The sequence below is a fragment of the Bufo gargarizans genome, chromosome 3 (genome assembly GCF_014858855.1).
Source record: "Bufo gargarizans isolate SCDJY-AF-19 chromosome 3, ASM1485885v1, whole genome shotgun sequence".
NCBI classification, from domain to species: Eukaryota; Metazoa; Chordata; class Amphibia; order Anura; family Bufonidae; genus Bufo; species Bufo gargarizans.
In genome coordinates this window covers 194,635,167-194,659,888 of record NC_058082.1, presented here as the reverse complement: position 1 = coordinate 194,659,888, position 24,722 = coordinate 194,635,167, and the positions used below count along the sequence as shown (strand labels likewise).

The 24,722-nt window shown below is 47.5% G+C and overlaps 1 protein-coding gene across 2 annotated transcripts in view; it reads right to left on the bottom strand.

Moving 5' to 3' along the window:
* Window positions 1-22,195, bottom strand: part of LOC122931530 (vitamin K-dependent protein Z-like) — a 34,780-nt gene extending 12,585 nt beyond the window's left edge. Inside the window, exons 1-4 of one of the 2 annotated variants that reach the window (XM_044285598.1) lie at window positions 22,070-22,195; window positions 21,562-21,725; window positions 17,296-17,320; window positions 9,139-9,252 (exon numbers count right to left, since the gene is read on the bottom strand). In XM_044285598.1, the coding sequence (XP_044141533.1) occupies window positions 9,139-9,252; window positions 17,296-17,320; window positions 21,562-21,725; window positions 22,070-22,148 (382 nt within the window). In that variant the 5' untranslated portion in view covers window positions 22,149-22,195. The remainder of the gene's footprint in view (window positions 1-9,138; window positions 9,253-17,295; window positions 17,321-21,561; window positions 21,726-22,069) is intronic. The other variant, XM_044285599.1, reaches the window with a different exon arrangement.
* Window positions 22,196-24,722: the final 2,527 nt, after the last annotated feature.

Here is a 24,722-nt window from a genome sequence, read left to right as displayed (position 1 = left end):
TAGCAGAGAATCTGGCTTCCCGTTACCCACCACTGGAACAGTCCATTCTCAGATATTTAGGCCCCGGCACCCAGGCAGAGGAGAGAGGTCCCGTAACAGACAATCTGGCTTCATGTCAGCAGAGAATCAGTCTTCATATCATAGCAGAGAATCAGGCTTCACGTCAGCCACCACTGCAACAGTCCATTGTCATAAATTCAGGCCCAGCACCCAGGCAGAGGAGAGAGGTCCCGTAACAGACAATCTGGCTTCATGTCAGCAGAGAATCAGTCTGCATGTCATAGCAGAGAATGAGGCTTCACGTCACCCACCACTGCAACAGTCCATTTTCATAAATTTAGGCCCAGCACCCAGGCAGAGGAGAGAGGTCCCGTAACAGAGGATCTGGCTTCATGTCAGCAGAGAATCAGTCTGCATGTCATAGCAGAGAATCAGGCTTCACGTCAGCCACCACTGCAACAGTCCATTGTCATAAATTTAGGCCCAGCACCCAGGCAGAGGAGAGAGGTCCCGTAACAGACAATCTGGCTTCATGTCACCAGAGAATCAGTCTGCATGTCATAGCAGAGAATCAGGCTTCACGTCAGCCACCACTGCAACAATCCATTGGCATATATTTAGGCCTAGCACACAGGCAGAGGAGAGGTTCATTCAACTTTGGGTAGCCTTGCAATATAATGGTAAAATGAAAATAAAAATAGGATTGAATGAGGAAGTGCCCTGGAGTCCAATAATATATGGTTATGGGGAGGTAGTTAATGTCTAATCTGGACAAGGGACGGACAGGTCCTGTGGGATCCATGCCTGGTTCATTTTTATGAACGTCAGCTTGTCCACATTGGCTGTAGACAGGCGGCTGCGTTTGTCTGTAATGACGCCCCCTGCCGTGCTGAATACACGTTCAGACAAAACGCTGGCTGCCGGGCAGGCCAGCACCTCCAAGGCATAAAAGGCTAGCTCTGGCCACGTGGACAATTTAGAGACCCAGAAGTTGAATGGGGCCGAACCATCAGTCAGTACGTGGAGGGGTGTGCACACGTACTGTTCCACCATGTTAGTGAAATGTTGCCTCCTGCTAACACGTTGCGTATCAGGTGGTGGTGCAGTTAGCTGTGGCGTGTTGACAAAAGTTTTCCACATCTCTGCCATGCTAACCCTGCCCTCAGAGGAGCTGGCCGTGACACAGCTGCCTTGGCGACCTCTTGCTCCTCCTCTGCCTTGGCCTTGGGCTTCCACTTGTTCCCCTGTGACATTTGGGAATGCTCTCAGTAGCGCGTCTACCAACGTGCGCTTGTACTCGCGCATCTTCCTATCACGCTCCAGTGCAGGAAGTAAGGTGGGCACATTGTCTTTGTAGCGTGGATCCAGCAGGGTGGCAACCCAGTAGTCCGCACAGGTTAAAATGTGGGCAACTCTGCTGTCGTTGCGCAGGCACTGCAGCATGTAGTCGCTCATGTGTGCCAGGCTGCCCAGGGGTAAGGACAAGCTGTCCTCTGTGGGAGGCGTATCGTCATCGTCCTGCCTTTCCCCCCAGCCACGCACCAGTGATGGACCCGAGCTGCGTTGGGTGCCACCCCGCTGTGACCATGCTTCATCCTCATCCTCCTCCACCTCCTCCTCATCCTCGTCCTCCTCGTCCTCCAGTAGTGGGCCCTGGCTGGCCACATTTGTACCTGGCCTCTGCTGTTGCCAAAAACCTCCCTCTGAGTCACTTCGAAGAGACTGGCCTGAAAGTGCTAAAAATGACCCCTCTTCCTCCTCCTCCTCCTCCTCCTCCTGGGCCACCTCCTCTTCCATCATCGCCCTAAGTGTTTTCTCAAGGAGACATAGAAGTGGTATTGTAACGCTGATAACGGTGTCATCGCCACTGGCCATGTTGGTGGAGTACTCGAAACAGCGCAACAGGGCACACAGGTCTCGCATGGAGGCCCAGTCATTGGTGGTGAAGTGGTGCTGTTCTGTAGTGCGACTGACCCGTGCGTGCTGCAGCTGAAACTCCACTATGGCCTGCTGCTGCTCGCACAGTCTGTCCAGCATGTGCAAGGTGGAGTTCCACCTGGTGGGCACGTCGCATATGAGGCGGTGAGCGGGAAGGCCGAAGTTACGCTGTAGCGCAGACAGGCGAGCAGCGGCAGGATGTGAACGCCGGAAGCGCGAACAGACGGCCCGCACTTTATGCAGCAGCTCTGACATGTCGGGGTAGTTGTGAATGAACTTCTGCACCACCAAATTCAGCACATGCGCCAAGCAAGGGATGTGCGTCAAATTGGCTAGTCCCAGAGCTGCAACGAGATTTCGCCCATTATCACACACCACCAGGCCGGGCTTGAGGCTCACCGGCAGCAACCACTCGTCGGTCTGTTGTTCAATACCCCGCCACAACTCCTGTGCGGTGTGGGGCCTGTCCCCCAAACATATGAGTTTCAGAATGGCCTGCTGACGTTTACCCCGGGCTGTGCTGAAGTTGGTGGTGAAGGTGTGTGGCTGACTGGATGAGCAGGTGGAAGAAGAGGAGGAGGAAGCCGAGAAGGAGGAGGTGGCAACAGGAGGCAAAGAATGTTGCCCTGCGATCCTTGGCGGCGGAAGGACGTGCGCCAAACAGCTCTCCGCCTGGGGCCCAGCTGCCACTACATTTACCCAGTGTGCAGTTAGGGAGATATAGCGTCCCTGGCCGTGCTTACTGGTCCACGTATCTGTGGTTAGGTGGACCTTGCTACAGATGGCGTTGCGCAGTGCACACTTGATTTTATCGGATACTTGGTTGTGCAGGGAAGGCACGGCTCTCTTGGAGAAGTAGTGCCGGCTGGGAACAACATACTGTGGGACAGCAAGCGACATGAGCTGTTTGAAGCTGTCTGTGTCCACCAGCCTAAATGACAGCATTTCATAGGCCAGTAGTTTAGAAATGCTGGCATTCAGGGCCAGGGATCGAGGGTGGCTAGGTGGGAATTTACGCTTTCTATCAAATGTTTGTGAGATGGAGAGCTGAACGCTGGCGTGTGACATGGTTGAGACGCTTGGTGACGGAGGTGGTGGTGGTGGTGTTGGTGGTACATCCCCTGTTTGCTGGGCGGCAGGTGCCAACGTTCCTCCAGAGGCGGAGGAAGAGGCCGAGGCGGCAGCAGCAGAATAGGCCGAGGCGGCAGCAGCAGAAGAGGTAGCAGGGGGAGCCTGAGTGACTTCCTTGGTTTTAAGGTGTTTACTCCACTGCAGTTCATGCTTTGCATGCAGGTGCCTGGTCATGCAGGTTGTGCTCAGGTTCAGAACGTTAATGCCTCGCTTCAGGCTCTGATGGCACAGCGTGCAAACCACTCGGGTCTTGTCGTCAGCACATTGTTTGAAGAAGTGCCATGCCAGGGAACTCCTTGAAGCTGCCTTTGGGGTGCTCGGTCCCAGATGGCGGCGGTCAGTAGCAGGCGGAGTCTCTTGGCGGCGGGTGTTCTGCTTTTGCCCACTGCTCCCTCTTTTGCTACGCTGTTGGCTCGGTCTCACCACTGCCTCTTCCTCCGAACTGTGAAAGTCAGTGGCACGACCTTCATTCCATGTGGGGTCTAGGACCTCATCGTCCCCTGCATCGTCTTCCACCCAGTCTTGATCCCTGACCTCCTGTTCAGTCTGCACACTGCAGAAAGACGCAGCAGTTGGCACCTGTGTTTCGTCATCATCAGAGACATGCTGAGGTGGTATTCCCATGTCCTCATCATCAGGAAACATAAGTGGTTGTGCGTCAGTGCATTCTATGTCTTTCACCGCTGGGGAAGGGCTAGGTGGATGCCCTTGGGAAACCCTGCCAGCGGAGTCTTCAAACAGCATAAGAGACTGCTGCATAACTTGAGGCTGAGACAGTTTCCCTGGTATGCATGGGGGTGATGTGACAGACTGATGGGGTTGGTTTTCAGGCGCCATCTGTGCGCTTTCTGCAGAAGACTGGGTGGGAGATAATGTGAACGTGCTGGATCCACTGTCGGCCACCCAATTGACTAATGCCTGTACCTGCTCAGGCCTTACCATCCTTAGAACGGCATTGGGCCCCACCATATATCGCTGTAAATTCTGGCGGCTACTGGGACCTGAGGTAGTTGGTACACTAGGACGTGTGGATGTGGCAGAACGGCCACGTCCTCTCCCAGCACCAGAGGGTCCACTAACACCACCACGACCATGTCCACGTCCGCGTCCCTTACTAGATGTTTTTCTCATTGTTATGGTTCACCACAACAACAAATATATTATTTGGCCCAATGTATTGTATTCAAATTCAGCGGGATATAAATTTGAGGCCTAGTATTTAGGCGCTGGGTGACCGGTATGGATTTAGTGACAGAATTAGACTTGGAAATGCACAGAAGCGTGTGTGTGAAGTTATTCTGAATGACCCTATGTGCACCTTGAATATTATATACCCTTTTTGGGATAGATTTCAAATAGCTCTGATATAGCAGGAACCACTAAATTATGAAATTGCTAAATTGGGAATTGTATTTCAACCCAGAACAAAAAATGTGCTTTGACGGACACTAAATATCTTGCCCAGCAACAACAGTACAGCGGTAACGAGAGATTTAGCAGGATATAAATTTGAGGCCTAGTATTTAGGCGCTGGGTGACAGGTATGGGTTTAGTGACAGAATTAGACTTGGAAATACACAGTAGCGGGTGTGTGTGAAGTTATTCTGAATGACCCAATGTGCACCTTGAATATTATATACCCTTTTAGGGATAGATTTCAAATAGCTCTGATATAGCAGAAACCACTAAATTATGAAATTGCTAAATTGGGAATTGTATTTCAACCCAGAACAAAAAATGTGCTTTGACGGACACTAAATATCTTGCCCAGCAACAACAGTACAGCGGTAACGAGAGATTTAGCAGGATATAAATTTGAGGCCTAGTATTTAGGCGCTGGGTGACAGGTATGGGTTTAGTGACAGAATTAGACTTGGAAATACACAGTAGCGGGTGTGTGTGAAGTTATTCTGAATGACCCAATGTGCACCTTGAATATTATATACCCTTTTAGGGATAGATTTCAAATAGCTCTGATATAGCAGAAACCACTAAATTATGAAATTGCTAAATTGGGAATTGTATTTCAACCCAGAACAAAAAATGTGCTTTGACGGACACTAAATATCTTGCCCAGCAACAACAGTACAGCGGTAACGAGAGATTTAGCAGGATATAAATTTGAGGCCTAGTATTTAGGCGCTGGGTGACAGGTATGGGTTTAGTGACAGAATTAGACTTGGAAATACACAGTAGCGGGTGTGTGTGAAGTTATTCTGAATGACCCAATGTGCACCTTGAATATTATATACCCTTTTAGGGATAGATTTCAAATAGCTCTGATATAGCAGAAACCACTAAATTATGAAATTGCTAAATTGGGAATTGTATTTCAACCCAAAACAAAAAATGTGCTTTGACGGACACTAAATATCTTGCCCAGCAACAACAGTACAGCGGTAACGAGAGATTTAGCAGGATATAAATTTGAGGCCTAGTATTTAGGCGCTGGGTGACAGGTATGGGTTTAGTGACAGAATTAGACTTGGAAATACACAGTAGAGGGTGTGTGTGAAGTTATTCTGAATGACCCTATGTGCACCTTGAATATTATATACCCTTTTTGGGATAGATTTCAAATAGCTCTGATATAGCAGGAACCACTAAATTATGAAATTGCTAAATTGGGAATTGTATTTCAACCCAGAACAAAAAATGTGCTTTGACGGACACTAAATATCTTGCCCAGCAACAACAGTACAGCGGTAACGAGAGATTTAGCAGGATATAAATTTGAGGCCTAGTATTTAGGCGCTGGGTGACAGGTATGGGTTTAGTGACAGAATTAGACTTGGAAATACACAGTAGCGGGTGTGTGTGAAGTTATTCTGAATGACCCAATGTGCACCTTGAATATTATATACCCTTTTAGGGATAGATTTCAAATAGCTCTGATATAGCAGAAACCACTAAATTATGAAATTGCTAAATTGGGAATTGTATTTCAACCCAGAACAAAAAATGTGCTTTGACGGACACTAAATAACTTTCCCAGCTACAACAGGACAGCGGTAACGAGAGATTTAGCAGGATATAAATTTGAGGCCTAGTATTTAGGCGCTGGGTGACAGGTATGGGTTTAGTGACAGAATTAGACTTGGAAATACACAGTAGCGGGTGTGTGTGAAGTTATTCTGAATGACCCAATGTGCACCTTGAATATTATATACCCTTTTAGGGATAGATTTCAAATAGCTCTGATATAGCAGAAACCACTAAATTATGAAATTGCTAAATTGGGAATTGTACTTCAACCCAGAACAAAAAATGTGCTTTGACGGACACTAAATAACTTTCCCAGCTACAACAGGACAGCGGTAACGAGAGATTTAGCGGGATATAAATTTGAGGCCTAGTATTTAGGCGCTGGGTGACAGGTATGGGTTTAGTGACAGAATTAGACTTGGAAATACACAGTAGCGGGTGTGTGTGAAGTTATTCTGAATGACCCTATGTGCACCTTCAATATGATCTACCCTTTTAGGGATAGATTTCAAATAGCTCTGATATAGCAGAAACCACTAAATTATGAAATTGCTAAATTGGGAATTGTATTTCAACCCAGAACAAAAAATGTGCTTTGACGGACACTAAATAACTTTCCCAGCTACAACAGGACAGCGGTAACGAGAGATTTAGCAGGATATAAATTTGAGGCCTAGTATTTAGGCGCTGGGTGACAGGTATGGGTTTAGTGACAGAATTAGACTTGAAAATACACAGTAGCGGGTGTGTGTGAAGTTATTCTGAATGACCCAATGTGCACCTTGAATATTATATACCCTTTTAGGGATAGATTTCAAATAGCTCTGATATAGCAGAAACCACTAAATTATGAAATTGCTAAATTGGGAATTGTACTTCAACCCAGAACAAAAAATGTGCTTTGACGGACACTAAATAACTTTCCCAGCTACAACAGGACAGCGGTAACGAGAGATTTAGCAGGATATAAATTTGAGGCCTAGTATTTAGGCGCTGGGTGACAGGTATGGGTTTAGTGACAGAATTAGACTTGAAAATACACAGTAGCGGGTGTGTGTGAAGTTATTCTGAATGACCCAATGTGCACCTTGAATATTATATACCCTTTTAGGGATAGATTTCAAATAGCTCTGATATAGCAGAAACCACTAAATTATGAAATTGCTAAATTGGGAATTGTACTTCAACCCAGAACAAAAAATGTGCTTTGACGGACACTAAATAACTTTCCCAGCTACAACAGGACAGCGGTAACGAGAGATTTAGCGGGATATAAATTTGAGGCCTAGTATTTAGGCGCTGGGTGACCGGTATGGATTTAGTGACAGAATTAGACTGGGATATGGCCAAAAAATAACCACACTATTGCTGGTTAAATGCACTTGGTGACGGGCGCAGCTTGCCCCTGATGTAGTATATGGCCAAAAAATGAACAGACTATTGCTGGTTAAATGCACTTGGTGTCACAGCTTGACCAACCACACTACTGAGGGTTAAATGCACTTGGTGACGGGCGCAGCTTGCCCCTGATGTAGTATATGGCCAAAAAATAAACAGACTATTGCTGGTTAAATGCACTTGGTGTGACAGCTTCACCCTGATGTAGGCTTTAGCCAGAAAACAACCACACCATTGAGGGTTAAATGCACTTGGTGACAGGCGCAGCTTGCCCCTGATTTTGTATATGGCCAAAAAATGAACAGACTATTGCTGGTTAAATGCACTTGGTGTGACAGCTTCACCCTGATGTAGGCTTTAGCCAAAAAACAACCACACCATTGAGGGTTAAATGCACTTGGTGACAGGCGCAGCTTGCCCCTGATTTTGTATATGGCCAAAAAATGAACAGACTATTGCTGGTTAAATGCACTTGGTGTGACAGCTTCACCCTGATGTAGGCTTTAGCCAAAAAACAACCACACCATTGAGGGTTAAATGCACTTGGTGACAGGCGCAGCTTGCCCCTGATTTTGTATATGGCCAAAAAATGAACAGACTATTGCTGGTTAAATGCACTTGGTGTGACAGCTTCACCCTGATGTAGGCTTTAGCCAAAAAACAACCACACCATTGAGGGTTAAATGCACTTGGTGACAGGCGCAGCTTGCCCCTGATTTTGTATATGGCCAAAAAATGAACAGACTATTGCTGGTTAAATGCACTTGGTGTGACAGCTTCACCCTGATGTAGGCTTTAGCCAAAAAACAACCACACCATTGAGGGTTAAATGCACTTGGTCGCAGCTTGTGCTGGCGCACCACAAGACACAAAATGGCCGCCGATCACCCCAGAAAAATGTGACTGACAAACGGTCTGGGCAGCCTAAAAACAGTGAGCAATTGAGGATCAGCAGCTCAATGATCCACAGCTGCAGATCGATCAGTTAATCAAGTCCTTTGGAGGAGTTAATCTGCCTAATCTCGCCCTACTGTCGCAGCCGCAACCTCTCCCTACGCTAATCAGAGCAGAGTGACGGGCGGCGCTATGTGACTCCAGCTTAAATAGAGGCTGGGTCACATGGTGCTCTGGCCAATCACAGCCATGCCAATAGTAGGCATGGCTGTGATGGCCTCTTGGGGCAAGTAGTATGACGCTTGTTGATTGGCTGCTTTGCAGCCTTTCAAAAAGCGCCAAGAAAGCGTCACAAAAGCGCCAAGAAAGCGACGAACACCGAACCCGAACCCGGACTTTTACGAAAATGTCCGGGTTCGGGTCCGTGTCACGGACACCCCAAAATTCGGTACGAACCCGAACTATACAGTTCGAGTTCGCTCATCCCTACTGGTAACCACTTCTGCCGTTCTCTTCGATGTCAGCAGCACTGCAGTAACCAGCTCCATTCACTACACAAAATGAACAGAGATGTGTAGTTTTTGAATTTTACTGACAAACAAAAAAGCTAATTTCACAGCTTAAGGGCTCATGCACACAAGTAACTTCCATTTTTTTTTTACAGACCAATTGAAGTAAATGGTTCAGCATACGGTCCGCAAAAAAAGGACGCGGAAAGAATATACGTTGGTGAGCATGAGCCCTTACTACTCATTGCCGGATATTTTCTGCCTTCTAAATCTCAGTTCTTACCAAATTGACAGTCCTTTCCTGTGTAACCTTCAGCGCAAGTGCAGGTGTAGCGTCGAATGAAATCTGTGCACACGGCTTCGTTCTTACATGGGCTGGAGGAACATGGTCTGCCTTCTGCAAAAATGAGTCAAATGGTATTCCTAATGATCAACTTTTATTATGAGCTACTTTTAACTTACACGCTCACACTCTACCATGTCATAGACTGGTATAATGCTTGCCCCTGAACAGGCAAGTCTTCACAACAGTACCGCATATTCATGTAGGTGCTCAGGTCCCAGAACACTGATATTTTAAATACAGAGATATGGTTGAATCCTGCATTCATTAGTCCATATATAGTCTCATAATCCAACACAGAACTGCCATGTACACAGTAGAGTCACATTATTATCACCACTTCCTACTACTGGAGTCAGCAGCGTATAGCTCATGAAGGAAGTCACGTGTCATGCGCTGGCTTGGTGGGTATATATGGCGAGCCAAAAAAACATTTAGTGGCTTGAGGACCAAGGGTGGCAGTATTTCTGACACAGCGCAATTTATTGAACTGTTCCTGTGAACAGTTAAGGGTCCGTGGTAACGGAATCCATGAAAGTGTATCGTCAGTGGACAAATGGCAGCATGGAAACTGCCATTGATGTGAGAGGTGAACATCGACTACGAAGGTGCTTGAGGGCAAACCGATAAAATCATGACATTGGTTATATGTCAGGGGACACATTTAAAGTCCAGAATGCAGGGGAGTCCTCTCCCGGAAACGGGACGGATCCGCTATGAAGGCCATAGACTTCTATTATGACAAAATGAATAATAGAATGTCTCTAAAGGCATTCCGTCATAGAATTGCGTTATGGTCCGTGGTAACAGAATCCATAGCGCAATTTTTCTTTTACCACCACACGAAGTGTGAACCAATTTCATAACATGAAATTTGCTTATCTTTACTTATGAGGCTTCATACCTGGTTTTGGCTCACAATCACTGATGGAAATCACTGACTTAGGCCTCATGCACACGACCGTGTGCCGGCCGGGCCCGTATTGCGGCCCGCAAACAGCGGATCCGCAAAATATGGGCCTTGGCTGTTCTGGCACCGCATCATGGACGCGGACCCATTCACTTAAATGGGTCTGCAATCCGGAAGGTCGGTGTGGAAAGGAGGCAAGGAACCTCACGGAAGCACTACGGAGTGGGGTTCCTGTCGGTGCCTAAGAGACGGATTAAAAGTTACATTTCAATCAATTTTCTCTATTGTTTAGTGTCATTTTGTGAAGTTTCTTCATGGGGAAAAGTCTTCAGATATCTAAGGAATTTCAGTAAATTCTTCTCTTAGGCCTCTTTCACACGAGCGTGTCCGGATAAGGTCCGGATGCATTTTGCACGCGCGTGATAAAAAAACTGAATGTGGTACCCAGACCCGAACTTCTTCACAGAAGTTCAGGTTTTTGTTCAAGGTTGGGTAGATTGTCATATTCCCCCTTATAACATGGTTATAAGGGAAAATAATAGCATTCTGAATACAGAATGCATAGTACGATAGCGCTGGAAGGGTTAAAAAAATTAAAAAAAAATTTTAACTCACCTTAATCCACTTGTTCGAGCAGCCGGCATCTCTTCTGTCTTCTTCTTTGAGGAATAGGACCTTTGATGACGTCACTGCGCTCATCACATGGTCCATCTTTTACCATGGTGATGGATCATGCGACGGACCATGTGATGATCGCAGTGACGTCATCAAAGGTCCTTTTCCTCACAGATGAAGACAGAAGAGATGCCGGCTGCGCGAACAAATAGATTAAGGTGAGTTAAATTATTTTCTCGCTAGTATCATTGGGGGACACAGACCGTGGGTATAGCTGCTTGCTGCCACTAGGAGGCGACACTAGGCTAAGAAGTGATAACTCCTCCCCCGCAGGCTATACCCCCTCCAGCCTGGAGAGAGCATATCAGTTTTTAGCTTAGTGTCGTAGGAGGCAGACCTCCCTGCTTTTGCAGGGCGGCTTACTTTTATTATTTTATCTTTTTCCTCTTTTAGGTTGGGGAAACAGAGTCGCCTAGCCACTCTGTCTACCCCGGGAGCAAGGCCGGTGTCGGAATCCCTCACCGCTCGCCCTCCCCAAGAAACGAAAGTGGACCAGGGCAGCCCAGCTCCCCTGCTTCCCGCCAGCCAAGGGGGTCACCTGAATCCGGCGAGACCCTCCGCCATTCCAGTCTCCTGCCACTTCGTGTGCCAGCGGCTGAAGAGGTGACTCTGCTGGTACTCTGAGAAAGGGTGAAGAGAAGAGGATGAAGATGGGGTGAGTAGTCCGTATTGGGTAAGTACCTCGGCCCTTCCCCTCCCCCTTCTCCCTCCCCCCCCGGTCACCTCATCATAAGATGGAGGACCTTTTTCCTCAGGTGGGCCATTCATGGCGAGGGCCCCACATTACCTCAGGCCCAATGTAGGTTTGGGCTTCTGTCCATACGGGGGGCCTGGGTTCTCCTCAGATTCTGGTCCAGTTGTACGGCCTGCGGGGTGAGCTCCCGCGGCCGATGTTCAGCCAGGGCACTTGCAGAGCGCCGCTCCGGTCACTCCACTCCCGGCCGGCTATTCGTTTGGCCGGCGCCAAAAATTTAGCCCCCGGCTCCTCTTCGGGCCTACCGGGATTCAGCCCGTGCAGTTGTTTTAGCGGCACGGGATGGGTTCCCGCAGCGAGAGTGGACACTCCCCCTCCAAATCAGTGGGCAGACATCGGCGGTTGCTCTTCAGGCCCCGCTGTGGTAACCGGCCGGCAGTACCGCCCGGTCGGCTGTGCGCCGAACTTTATGTCCCGGCTTTTGCGGCCTACTAGGCCGCAACTTTCATTCCAGTTATGGAGGGGGCGGGTTCGTCCTTTTGGCGCGGATTCTCCCCGACTAGCTGTCGCTCCTCCCCCAGGTGCCCCGCTGAGCTCCGCATCTGGTCCTCTGAGCTGGGTTAACCCTTTGTGGCAAGTCGTTTGTTTGCAGCCGACACTGCATTATCTGAGTGTCCCCTTTCTGCATGCCAATTACCTTAGATTAGGAAGTTAACCCTAACCCCTTCCTGCCGGCATGTCCACCCTGGTGGTGGGGTATGGGGCTGGGCCCATGTCCTATCTGGACAGGGCAGGTTTGCTCACAGTTTCCCAATCCGCCCTCCGGGGCTGTTTAGTTGAGAATGCACACATGAAGAATTCCCAGACCACCTTCTGGGTCGTCTGGTGTATAGGCCACCACAGGTGAAATCCAGGGGAGCACATCTGAGGGATTCCCAATCCGCCATACGGGCCGTTTGGTTGATAATGCTCCACCTGCACAAATACAGGGGAGCACATCTGAAGGATTCCCAATCCGCCCGCTGAGGCCGTTTGGTTGATAATGCTCCACCTGCACAAATGCAGGGGAGCACATCTGCAGGATTCCCAATCCGCCCGTTGGGCTGTTTGGTTGATATTACTCCACCTGCACACATACAGGGGAGCACATCTGGAGGATTCCCAATCCGCCCGCTGGGGCCGTTTGGTTGATAATACTCCACCTACAAAAATACAGGGGAGCGCATCTGAAGGATTCCCAATCCGCCCTACGGGGTCGTTTGGTTGATTAATGCTCCACCTGCACAAATCCAGGGGAGCACATCTGAGGATTCCCAATCCGCCCGCTGAGGCCGTTGGTTGATAATACTCCACCTGCACGGATCCGGGGGAGCACATCTGAAGGATTCCCAATCCGCCCTACGGGGCCGTTTGGTTTATAATGCTCCACCTGCACGGATCCGGGGGGAACACAGATGCAGGGTTCCCAATCCGCCCTACGGGGCCGTTTGGTTGATAATGCTCCACCTGCACAAGCCAGGGGAACACAGCTGCTGGATTCCCAGTCCACCCTCTTGGGTCATTTGGTTGTTAATCCACATGCGCAATCCAATGGAGGACCTCTGGCAGTTCCCAATCCACCCTCCTGGATTGTGGGTCGATTGAGTACCGCCCACACAATCCTGTGAGCGGTCAGGTAGGGATGCCGATTCCACCTCCTGGGTGTTTTGATGGTTATATCACCGCTGTCACAGCCTGCAACTGCCATGGCTGGATGCTAAGAGGTAGAGCTGCGCACGAGCAGGACATTCCTCCTCGGTCTCCTCCGCACCTCCATCCTTCCTCATTAGGGTGATATTCAGAACCCTCCCTTCTGACAGGGGTTGGTTCTGAGGGAACAGTCTGCGGACTCTGATATGAACCTTCTAGACTGCATCCATGCTACCGGCAGTACTGATTGTCTGCATTGCCCCTTCCTTAGGCGGCATTTGCTTTGCTACTGGATACAGTACTTACCCTTTGTATTCCCTCCTTCCACAGGTGGACTGACGGCACTTGCACTGGTCAGTGCCAGCCATTTGCGTCTCCCCTTTCGGTTGTTGATGGATTGCTGTTCCACTGGGTACAGTACTGGCGTTATGCATTAGCCTCTCTTATAGGAGGCGTTATGGCTTTATCGCGGGTGGCAATGTTTGCTGTAAGTATTACCACCTTGCTTAGGTGGAGGAATTCTCTACCCACCGGGAACGGGACTATTCGTATGCATTATCCTCTTCGATAGGGGTGTAATTCTCTGCCATAGGGGTCAATTCCTACTGGGTGCATTACCCCCTGCCATAGGTTAGGTACTGGCGCTAACCTCAGGATACAGTACTCCCTATATATTTTTCTCCCCTTCATGGGTGGAGTGGTTGCACTTCCATTGAGGGTAGTGCTTACAGTACGCGTTACCCCCTCCAGGGAGGGGGTTATTACACTACCGTTGGATGCGGTTCTGTTTATCTCCCTACCTTCCTTCCTTGACGGAGGGTTGCGCTACCACTGAATACTATTCGACAGTCGTGGCATTACCCCCTTCTACATCTAACGGGAAATCACTGAGCATCTATGCATGCTTTAATTCAACTAAGCCTACGCACTAGATGCCGTGGCTTCCTTCACGGGTGGGCCGCGGCAACAGTCGTTGCCATTGGTGCCTGGTACTCTTCATCTAGAGGTATATGGATACTGGGACTGCTCCCATACTGTATCCTCCCGTCTCTTCTGGTACTGGTGGTTGGCGCAGATAGGTCGTTCCTTGTTCTCTTAAGGGAGTCGCTCAGCAGCTCTTCAGGTGCCCTAGATTCCCATCCCTATGGGCCTCGACCGTTCAGGTCGGTCAGAACTTGGTCCTCTACAGCGTGTGGGTGCACGCCATTATACAAATGTTGGGATTACGACCCAGCGAGCCCAAGGTTGCACTGACTCTGTATTCTGGGCCACCACTCTTCCTCATTAGGTGAGGGTGTTTTGCTGGCATTCTGCATTGACTACTACAGCGTGTTCTCTAAGTCAGGATGGCCGAGTGGTCTAATGTGCCAGACTCAAGAGTTAATCTCTTCCGTGTATGGGTGTTCGGGTCTCCAAATGGAGGCGTGGGTTCAGATCCCACTTCTGACAAAAAAAAAAAAAAAAAAAAGCAAGGGTAGTTCTCACAAGGGCCGGAGATCGAACTCATGGCAGTGGGTCAGCCCCCTCAGATAGGGGTTCTACCCTGACACTGCTTCGGCGGTTGCTCTGGTTTTGCCCCCTTTTTAGATGGAATGCCTCAGAATGGCTCTGGTTGACTGAGTTAGCTTGGTTCCATGCTACTTCTGGGTGTCCTTAGGCCTCTCCCTCAGTTTTACGCTGGGAGGAGCAGGCGGTAGCTATTACTGTACAAAGGGTATTTGCATCTCCACTACATGCTAGGGTTCCTACTGAACATTCCTATTGCACAGTTCCTTCGTCAGACGGCGGTTTCTTCCGACTCTGGGATTGGTATCCTGTACGGTGTGGCATCCTCCTCAGCTGGAGTGTGGCCTTTGCGTTACTCTGGCAGCTTCCTTTGTATGGGCTCCTCCTCAAGGGTGTATTTCATTACCAAGAGATCGGTACAGTGCCAGTCCCTGATGGCAATGGGCTTGCCCTGACCTCTCAATGGTCTTCATTACTGTTAACTGTCCGTTGCTCTGACTACTATTGTTCTTGTGTCGTCAACTCGGGTTTTGCATTGGCGTCAGTGCCATAGCTATCAGCACCTTACTTGGGCGCGCTCGACTGGGTAGCTTAGTCCCTGTGGCACTCGTCTACCACTACGGTGATACTGTCCGTCAGATATGTTTACTTAGTCCCTGTGGCACTCGTCTACCACTACAGTAATTCCTTCCTTCAGTTATGGTTACTTCTGTGTCACATCAAGCGATGGTGGTCATTCCTTTCACTGCTCCTTCCGGGGGTGGACTACGGTCCCCCCAAGCCAGGCTGAGCGGGTGACTGTCACACCTTGTCACCACTGGTAGGGATTTCGTTCCTTGAACGGAACACCCCTATTTTTCTTTCCTGTCCTTCCTCTAGCTGGACTGCTGACCACCTTTTCCCTTCGGTCTCCTCGACCGGTGGCAATGGGTTGTATAGCTATGGAATCCGGGATCTATTTTTTTCCACGGAGAGTATTCTCTTATCTTGGTCTCTGCCCGGAAGTCAATATATGTCAATTATGGTTTTTTTTTTTTTTTCCATTACCGGTTTCTTTTAACCAGAGGAGGATCCTGCGAACCTGGATTTTGGTTCCACTCCCACAGTTGTGGTCTACGACCGGCTTCGCCCCGACGATCGGTAGATCGCTGGGGGCGTTTCAGGAACAAACAAGCCCCCCCCTCTGGGACTTCTTCTTCTTCTTCTTTTTGTACGTCCATTTGTCCTTTGTCATTTGCATCAGGCAGTGCTCCGCCGGAATTTTCTTTCTGGCGGAAGGTCACCGCTTTTCGGGTCTTCTCGGACATGGTTTTTCTCTTCTTTCTCCCTCGTATTTAAGGGCGGGCTCTCCATCAGCCATCTATTTTGGCCTCGGAGATTTGCTGGTCCATATCTGGCGCGTTGGCGCGTTCCGCTGTATGGGTTTTCTGCCTGATTTTCTTAGAGGTCCTTGTCATAGCTGGCGTCTTCCAACGGGATGCTTTTTTTCCTGGGATGTCTGCCTGTCGGTTGCTTCCTAGCGGAGTGATGGCCTGGCTGTCCAGCGGTCGTCAGTTCTCGGGTTCATCTACTCCAGACATCGCTTCTAGAGGGCAGCGTCTTGGTCTTCCGGCAAGTTCACCGAGTTTTTCGGGGGTCTTTTCTAGCCATCATCTGTTGCTGCTCCAGGCAGCAAGATCTTGCAGGCGGCAGCGGATGCCGCATCCTCGAGGGCGTTTTTTCTCCAGGGGCGTGTGATTTTTTTTTTCCCTCCCCGTGGACTGCTTTAGGACGTCCCACGGTCTGTGTCCCCCAATGATACTAGCGAGAAAACGAGATTTTTGTGAACTCACCTGTAAAATCTCTTTCTCGCGTAGTTCATTGGGGGACACAGACCGTGGGTATAGCTGCTTGCTGCCACTAGGAGGCGACACTAGGCTAAGAAGTGATAACTCCTCCCCCGCAGGCTATACCCCCTCCAGCCTGGAGAGAGCATATCAGTTTGTGCCCAAGCAATAGGAGTAGGAGAAAAAAACCAATAATGAAAATACAGTACACAACCCACAACTGACAAACATCAGTCGGAATGCACCAGAACTGAGGACCATACTGGCCCACCAACCGCCAATATGTGCGGCAAACAGAACACTGGGTGGGAGCTGTGTCCCCCAATGAACTACGCGAGAAAGAGATTTTACAGGTGAGTTCACAAAAATCTCGTTTTTTATTTTTTTAACCCCTCCAGCCCTATTGTACTATGCATTCTGTATTCAGAATGCTATTATTTTCCCTTATAACCATGTTATAAGGGGAGAAAATAATGATCGGGTCTCCATCCCGATAGTCTCCTAGCAACCGTGCGTGAAAATCGCACCGCATCCGCACTTGCTTTTCATTTTCACGCAGCCCCATTCACTTCTATGGGGCCTGCGTTGCGTGAAAAACGCACAAAATAGAGCTTTCTGCGATTTTCACGCAACGCACAAGTGATGCATGAAAATCACGGCTCATGTACACAGCCCCATTGAAATGAATGGGTCCGGATTCAGTGCGAGTGCAATGCGTTAACTTCACGCATTGCACCCGTGCGGAAAACTCGCCCGTGTGAAAGGGGCCTTAATAGTCAATAGGTGTTTCAACTTACCATGATAAGATTTCCAAAATGTTTGCTGTAAAAAAAATGCATTGCAGTTAGATGACTGAGAACATAGAAGGAAAATGTATCTTAATTTGAATTAAAAAGCAAGATTTTAAAAGAGTTGTTCAGGGTTAGAAAAAAACAAATGTCAGTTTTCTTTAAAAAAAATAAAATAAATGGGGCTGAACTGCAATACCACACACAACCAATGGACCGGGGTGGTGCTATTTTAGAATAAAACCAGCTATGTTTTTCTAATCCTGGACAACTCCCTTAGGTTCTGTTCACATATGCATTCTGGCTTCTCTTCACAAGGGAACAACAACACTGTGCCGGATCTGTTGTATGACAGATCCCAGAGGACCATATTGACTTTAAATGACACTTTAAACTAACAAGGACTGTTTTATATCATGTTTGCAGTGTCTGTCAGTTATATGAGTTTATACATCATTAAAGAGGACCTGTCACCTCTCCTGACATGTTTGGTTTAGTAACTCTCAATGTCATAAAAATTCTGGAGCATCTGTTTTTATCATTCTCATCTCAGCCTTTGTAGCTTGGTAGCAGCCAGTATCCTCTTTCCATAGGGACCTGCCGTCTCGATTTCAATGGAGGGGTCCCCATCATCAATCATCTTGCTTGCCTCTGTGTGGTAATGTGTTCCAGCAGGATGCACAGGCTACAGGACAGGAACATTCTGACGCCATGGCTAGGCGGTAGGCTACTACTGAAATAAAATGTGTTTGGTGCAGTATTAGGGATACGTAAACCGAAGTCAGGTAATATTTGCATGTAGCTGTACATCGCGCCCCCAGAATTAATTTTACTGGTGAGCCCTAGAGATCCCAGTGTGACACCAGTATCAGACTGAAGGGCCCACCCTCCATGTATAGAGGATAGTGTTGAGCGAATCGAAGTCAAACTAATTGACTTTGATACGAATTTCAGGAAAATTTTATTTGCTGTGGTAAGTGGTAAGTGGTAACAAATCAATTTTCCCTGAAATTGAGGTAAAAAAATTACATACTCTCCTCATCCATTTGTGCTCGAAGAGGCTGTCGCAGCCTTCTTGATAGAAGATACAGCAATTTTGCGCACGGTGACATATGGCGTCACCATGCTGGCCAGCGTGATGATGACATGATGTTACCACGCGAGATTTCGAATAGTTTCTTCAATCAAGATGGCAGCGACGGCCTCTACATGATCAAATAGATAAGGTGAGTATTTTTCTTTAGATAACCCCTAAAAGGCCTAAATGGTAGCCTCAGATGCTGCAATCAGTAATGAAAGCAGCATCTGAGGGGTTCAATGTTAGGGGGCAGCGCAATCGCCGTTCCCCATCATTGTGCCTGCTACATACAAAAAAATGCGTTTTGTGACGAGGTAATTAGTCACAAAGCAAATTTTTTTGTGAAGCAGCAAAAACGAATTTTCCATAACTGCTCATCTCTAATAGAGGACCTTAAAGCGAACCTTTCACCTGCTTTTCACTTAATAAACTTTCAAAAGTACCTTATAGATCATTTTCTGTGTGTTATTATACAGCCTTGTCCCGCTTTTCTGCCATGTATATGCCTTAAAAAATCACCTTATAAAGCAGGGGTGCACAACCTTTTTTGGTCTGGGGGCCGCATTGTCACATCGCTCTATTTCAAGGGGCCACAAATAAAAAAATGTTGATCGGCGCTAATCTGCCTATTACACAAGCCAGTGCAAAGTGACTGGGGAGGAATGATCACTACCACAGTCGTGCTGCAGATAATCGGACATCTTTCATCCTGATAAAATATGCAAATCAGCCGACAAATGAGCAATTCCTTGTTTATGGACTGATCAGCTGCACGATTATACCGGCCAGATATAAGATATGAGCGCTCCTTATGAACACTTGTTCCCAGTAATTGTCCTAAATATCGTGCTGCAGCATAGCCCCTGAAACCAGTAAGTTATACTTACCTGCTCCCCGCCTCTCTGGTTCTTCGAACTGCCTCCGCTGTTTATACCTGGCAGTGCATGGACATGGTCATACACCACTCCAGACAATGACTGGCTTAGGCGGTGTTGTGGCCACAAGCAGCGTGTCACTGCTGAAGCCAGTCATTGACTGGAGCCGTGCGAGTGACCATGGCCATGCACTGCCAGGTGTAAACAGAGCAGGAACCGGAAGATGGAGGCAGCGGGGGCAGCACAGAGGACCAGAGCGGAGTGGAGCAGGTAATTATGAATTTTCTATTTCAGAGGCCATGCTGCAGGAACTTGTTAAAAATCATTTTTACCAGAAAAGTGGCGACATTTCCTTCCATCCTGCCTCCTATTTATAAATCAGCCTTTTCCCTCACTGCAGAGGCCGGCGCTCACTTGTTATTACCTCCTCCTGCCCCCAGTAATAGGGGCCCTGCAGTAACCAGTAAGCACTTTACCTTGCTAGTGGGGAAGGCGCCTATTGGTTAACGCTTGAATGACCAGGCCCAAAAAGGCCTTAAGGACCAAACACTTTTTTGTGATTTAGCACGCGTGGTGGTTCAAATGGTTGTAACTATCTTATTTGTTGGACTACCAAAATAATTTTTGCAACAATTTTTATTTGTGGGGAAACAGTACAAAATGTTTTTAAAAAGTATTTTTATTTTATTTTTTTCAAACTATAGCTCCTTATTCTCTAAATATGCAAACTGACACCAAAATAAATTAATATAATTAGTTCTCAATTTTGTGTAGGCCGTTTTGCTATATAATATGAAAAGTTTCATGTGAATGGGGCGGCAATGGTGATGGTTTTGATTGGTGTGGGTCTTTTTTCTTTTATGTATTTTTTTTTTTTTTTTTACTTAATATATATTTCTGCTACATAATATGTCCCCCAAGAGGTCATAAAAAGACTTTGGGGCACACTGTCCCTTTTTAAAATTTTGCACTTTTTCATAAAAAGACTGTGGTGGGACAGTGAACACTCTTTTATTAAGCACTTTTTCCTTTTTATTTTATTTATTTAGTGTTCAAATTTTTTTATCTTTTTTTAAATATATTTTTACCACATAATTTGTCCCCAAGAGGTCAATGAAAGACCTTTTGGGAGACAATAAGTGAAATTTTTTTGTACTATTACCACTGTAACTGGAGCATCCAAAGGAGCCCCAGTTGCATGGAAACCAGCCTGCTGCGGAGGCTTTGTACCAGGGCAGCGCTCCTCTGTTCCCGAGACACCCAGCGATCACATGATCGCTGGGTCCACACTGCAGAGTGCTCATAGAGGAGGAGGCAGAAGTGCTAATAAAGCGCTTCTGTCTTCTCCTTGGCTTCCCTGCTCTCACTAATAGCCGGGGACCCTTTCTGCTCCTGCTACAGTGCAGGAGCAAAACCTGTGATCCATCTGCTGTGCGGCGCTCTGGGCAGAAACACAGCTGATTGCAGGATCAGCTGTGTTTCTGCCCAGCAGGCCGGGGGCCGCAAACCATGGCTCTGGGGGCCGCATGCGGCCCGCGGGCCGCAGGTTGTGCACCCCTGTTATAAAGTAATCCTTTCCTGCTCCACAAGTCACGATAGAGTCAAGGGGGTAGCCCTTCCCTCACTCCAGGCTGTAACTCCCCTGCCCTAACCCCGCCTCTATGCAGTCTAATTGACACCCGGCTCAGTCGCCGGGACCGTGCCTGTACAGGCGGCGCATGCGCCGTCGGCCTCAGTAGCAGCGCGATCCCGTCTATCGCACAGACTCAAGCGAGATCCTGTAACTGAATTACAGGATTGCGCTTGAGTCCGCGCGATAGACGGGATAGCGACGCGAATGAGGACGACGGTTCATGCGCAGCCCGTACAAGGGCGGTCCCGGCGACTGAGCCGGGTGTCAATTAGACTGCATAGAGGCGGGGTTAGGGCAGGGGAGTTACAGCCTGGAGTGAGGGAAGGGCTACCCCCTTGACTCTATCGTGACTTGTGGAGCAGGAAAGGATTACTTTATAAGGCGATTTTTTCAGGCATATACATGGCAGAAAAGCGGGACAAGGCTGTATAATAACACAATCAGGATGATCTATAAGGTACTTTTGATAGTTTATTAAGTGAAAAGCAGGTGAAAGGTTCGCTTTAAGGGCCCTGTGTTATTCAGGGTCCATTATTGTCAAAGCTTGGGCTCACCATAGCCTCCTCTGGTACTCTGGTGGGCCATTGCGACCCTGTCCGACACTGCCCTTGAATAATACCGGACAGTTGTACTACGTATAATTTACATTTCAAATAAAAGAAATAAGGTAGTCTTCAAGGAGAACTCACGGTTTTATCTATGTCCTCAAATATTTCTCTCGCCTCCTCATATGTGCATATTTCTTCTAGACATTCTTGTTCTAAATTTCCTTGCCAAATTTCCTCTAAAAGGATGTAGTTAGCCCTCTTGGTTCTTTGTATTACTTGGTTAGCTTTTTCACTAGATAAAAAAACTGTACAGCGAAAAGATGACTGTTAGGCTACATATTTCTATGCCATACACACGGCATAATACAATAGCACAAAGCATCTAATATTACAGGTGATTCCCAGCAGGAGGACCCCACCGATCTAGTGCTTATCCCTTGTCCTGTTGGTAGGGGATAACTTGCTACAACTGGAATATCTCTTACAGTAAAAGTAAAAACTATGGCCACTAAGGACCATGTCAAATATTAAAACAGGAAAGAATGTCCACAGCGATCAGGTAGATTTACATTTGGTTGGAATCAAATATTTCCAGTACCAGAGACATAACGAAGGCAAACTTTCTCAGAAATGAAAAATGACGTCATACCTGTTTGTTGTGTCCGCTGGATGAGGACTAGTAAGAAGGAAATGCACAACGTCTGCATAGAATTTGCCATTTTGCTCATGAAAAGGGGGAACAATGTTGTTTTAAAGCTGGTAAATGGAAGATACTTTTTTTTTAAAGTTCAAAGATCAGGGTCCAGTGAAGGCTCACTTGCAGGAAGGGGCTTTGTTTGCTCAGCGGGGGAGGACACAGCACATTTGGTAACAGATCAGAGAACACATGGGGCCGAGGGTAATATGATTTTATGTTATTATAATCTTTATGAACAGTATTCAAAAAAGTATTCACACTCTTGGATTTTTTTAAAATATTTGACACAAATGTTTTTTATTTTTTATTTGATTAACAAAAAATATCATCGATAGCAGGCATGGCCAACTTGCGGCTCTGCAGCTGTTGTAAAACTCCCACCATGCCCTGCTGTAGGGTGATAGCTGTAGGTATTCTGGGCATGCTGGGAGTTGTAGTTTTGCAACAGCTGGAGAGCCTCAGGTTGGCCAAATCTGAACTATAGTCATTCATGACTACAAAGGTTTTTAGAAATCAGATGATTAGTCAAGTGGTGATTCTAAAAAGTGACTGTGGTATAAATGCAAAATAAAAAAAATACATAGTAACATAGTAAGGGTGGGTTCACACTAGCGTTAGGGATTCCGTTATGGCTTTCCGTTATAACATGGTTATAACGGAATCCATAGGATGGAATGCAAAACGGAAGCCTTTAAAAGGCATTCAGTTTTGCTCCATCCTAATAGAAGTCTAAGGGAAAACATAACGGAACCGTCTGGGTCCCGTTATGCAAGACGGAAAACAAAGTCCTGTCGACAGGACTTTGTTTTCCGTCTTGCATAACGGGACCCAGACGGATCCGTCATGCTTTCCCATAGACTTCTATTAGGACGGAGAGCAAACGGAATGCCTTTTAAAGGCTTCCGTTTTGCATTCCGTCATAATGCAAGTCTATAGGCAGCAAAACGGATCCGTCCTTCTGTCTTATGGATTCCGTTATTTTCCGTTATAAGAAATCCATAACGGACTCCATAACGCTAGTGTGAACCCACTCTAACATAGTTTATAAGGCTGAAAAAAGACATCTGTCCATCCAGTTCGGCCTGTTATCCTTCAAGTTGATCCAGAGGAAGGCAAAAAAAAACTGAAAAAAATTCCTTCCCGACTCCAATCAGGCAATCAGAATAACTCCCTGGATCAACGACCCCTCTCTAGTAGCTATAGCCTGTAATATCCAGGCCCCTCTTGAATTATTTTATTGTACTCACCATCACCACCTCTTCAGGCAGAGAGTTCCATAGTCTCACTGCTCTTACCGTAAAGAATCCTCTTCTATGTTTGTGTACAAACCTTTTTTTCCTCCAGACCAGGCATCCTCAAACTGCGGCCCTCCAGCTGTTGTAAAACTACAACTCCCACAATGCCCTGCTGTAGGCTGATACCTGTAGGCTGTTCGAGCATGCTGTGAGTTGTAGTTTTGCAACAGCTGGAGGGCCGCAGTTTGAGGATGCCTGCTCCAGACGCAGAGGATGTCCCCTCGTCACAGTCCTGGGGATAAATAGATGGTGGGAGAGATCTCTGTACTGTCCCCTGATATTTTTATATACATAGTAATTAGATCTCCCCTCAGTTGTCTTTTTTCTAAAGTGAATAACCCTAATTTTGATAATCTTTCAGGGTACTGTAGTCCCCCCATTCCAGTTATTACTTTAGTTGCCCTCCTCTGAACCCTCTCCAGCTCTGCTATGTCTGCCTTGTTTACAGGAGCCCAGAACTGTACACAGTACTTCATGTGTGGTCTGACTAATGATTAGTAAAGTGGTAGGACTATGTTCTCATCACGGGCATCTCTGCCCCTTTTGATGCAACCTATTATTCTTTTCAGCTGCCTGACACTGGTTTCTACAGCTTATAAAAGTCAAGAATTTGTCGTTGAGTTGCCTTTATTCTCCGTTTCACATTATAGGTTACATATAGTGGACATCACCTCCCACCTCCTCCAGTTAGGTTGACATGTTTCGAACTACAATGTTCTTAATCATAACCTTGTGGTGTGTCCGGTTTCTGGGAGTCTTATGAACCTCATCCTCCAATAGACAGGTACGCAAGAAAGAAGGCAGAGGGAAAAGCTAATAGTGGGGGAAGGGAACACAGAACAGGTGAGGAAAATAGTAGGAAGGTAATAAGAGGAGGAGAGAACCACGATCCCTGAGCCGGGCACATCACACCCAAACTCCTGTGACACTAAGGGCTCATACACACAAATGTATTTTATTTCCGCTTTTGTTCCGGTTTTTTTTTGCGGACCGTATGCAGAACCATTCACTTCAATGGGTCCGTAAAAACAACGGAAGGTACTTCGTGTACATTCCGTTTCCGTATTTCCGTTCCGCAAAAAAGTAGTGCATGTCCTATTATTTCCGCAAATCACAGTCCGAGGCCCCATTTAAGTAAATTGCTGGTAGCCGCCACATCCTTCTGTTGATTGACAGGGCCAGCGAGCGCTCTGCTCCTTCGGCTGGCCGTGTCTGCGTTCCAAATCTCGCACCTGCGCCGTACCGGTCTTCAGTCAGCACAGGTGCACTGAGAGGAGGATGCTCGCTCGGCCGCTCCTTCCTCAGTGCAC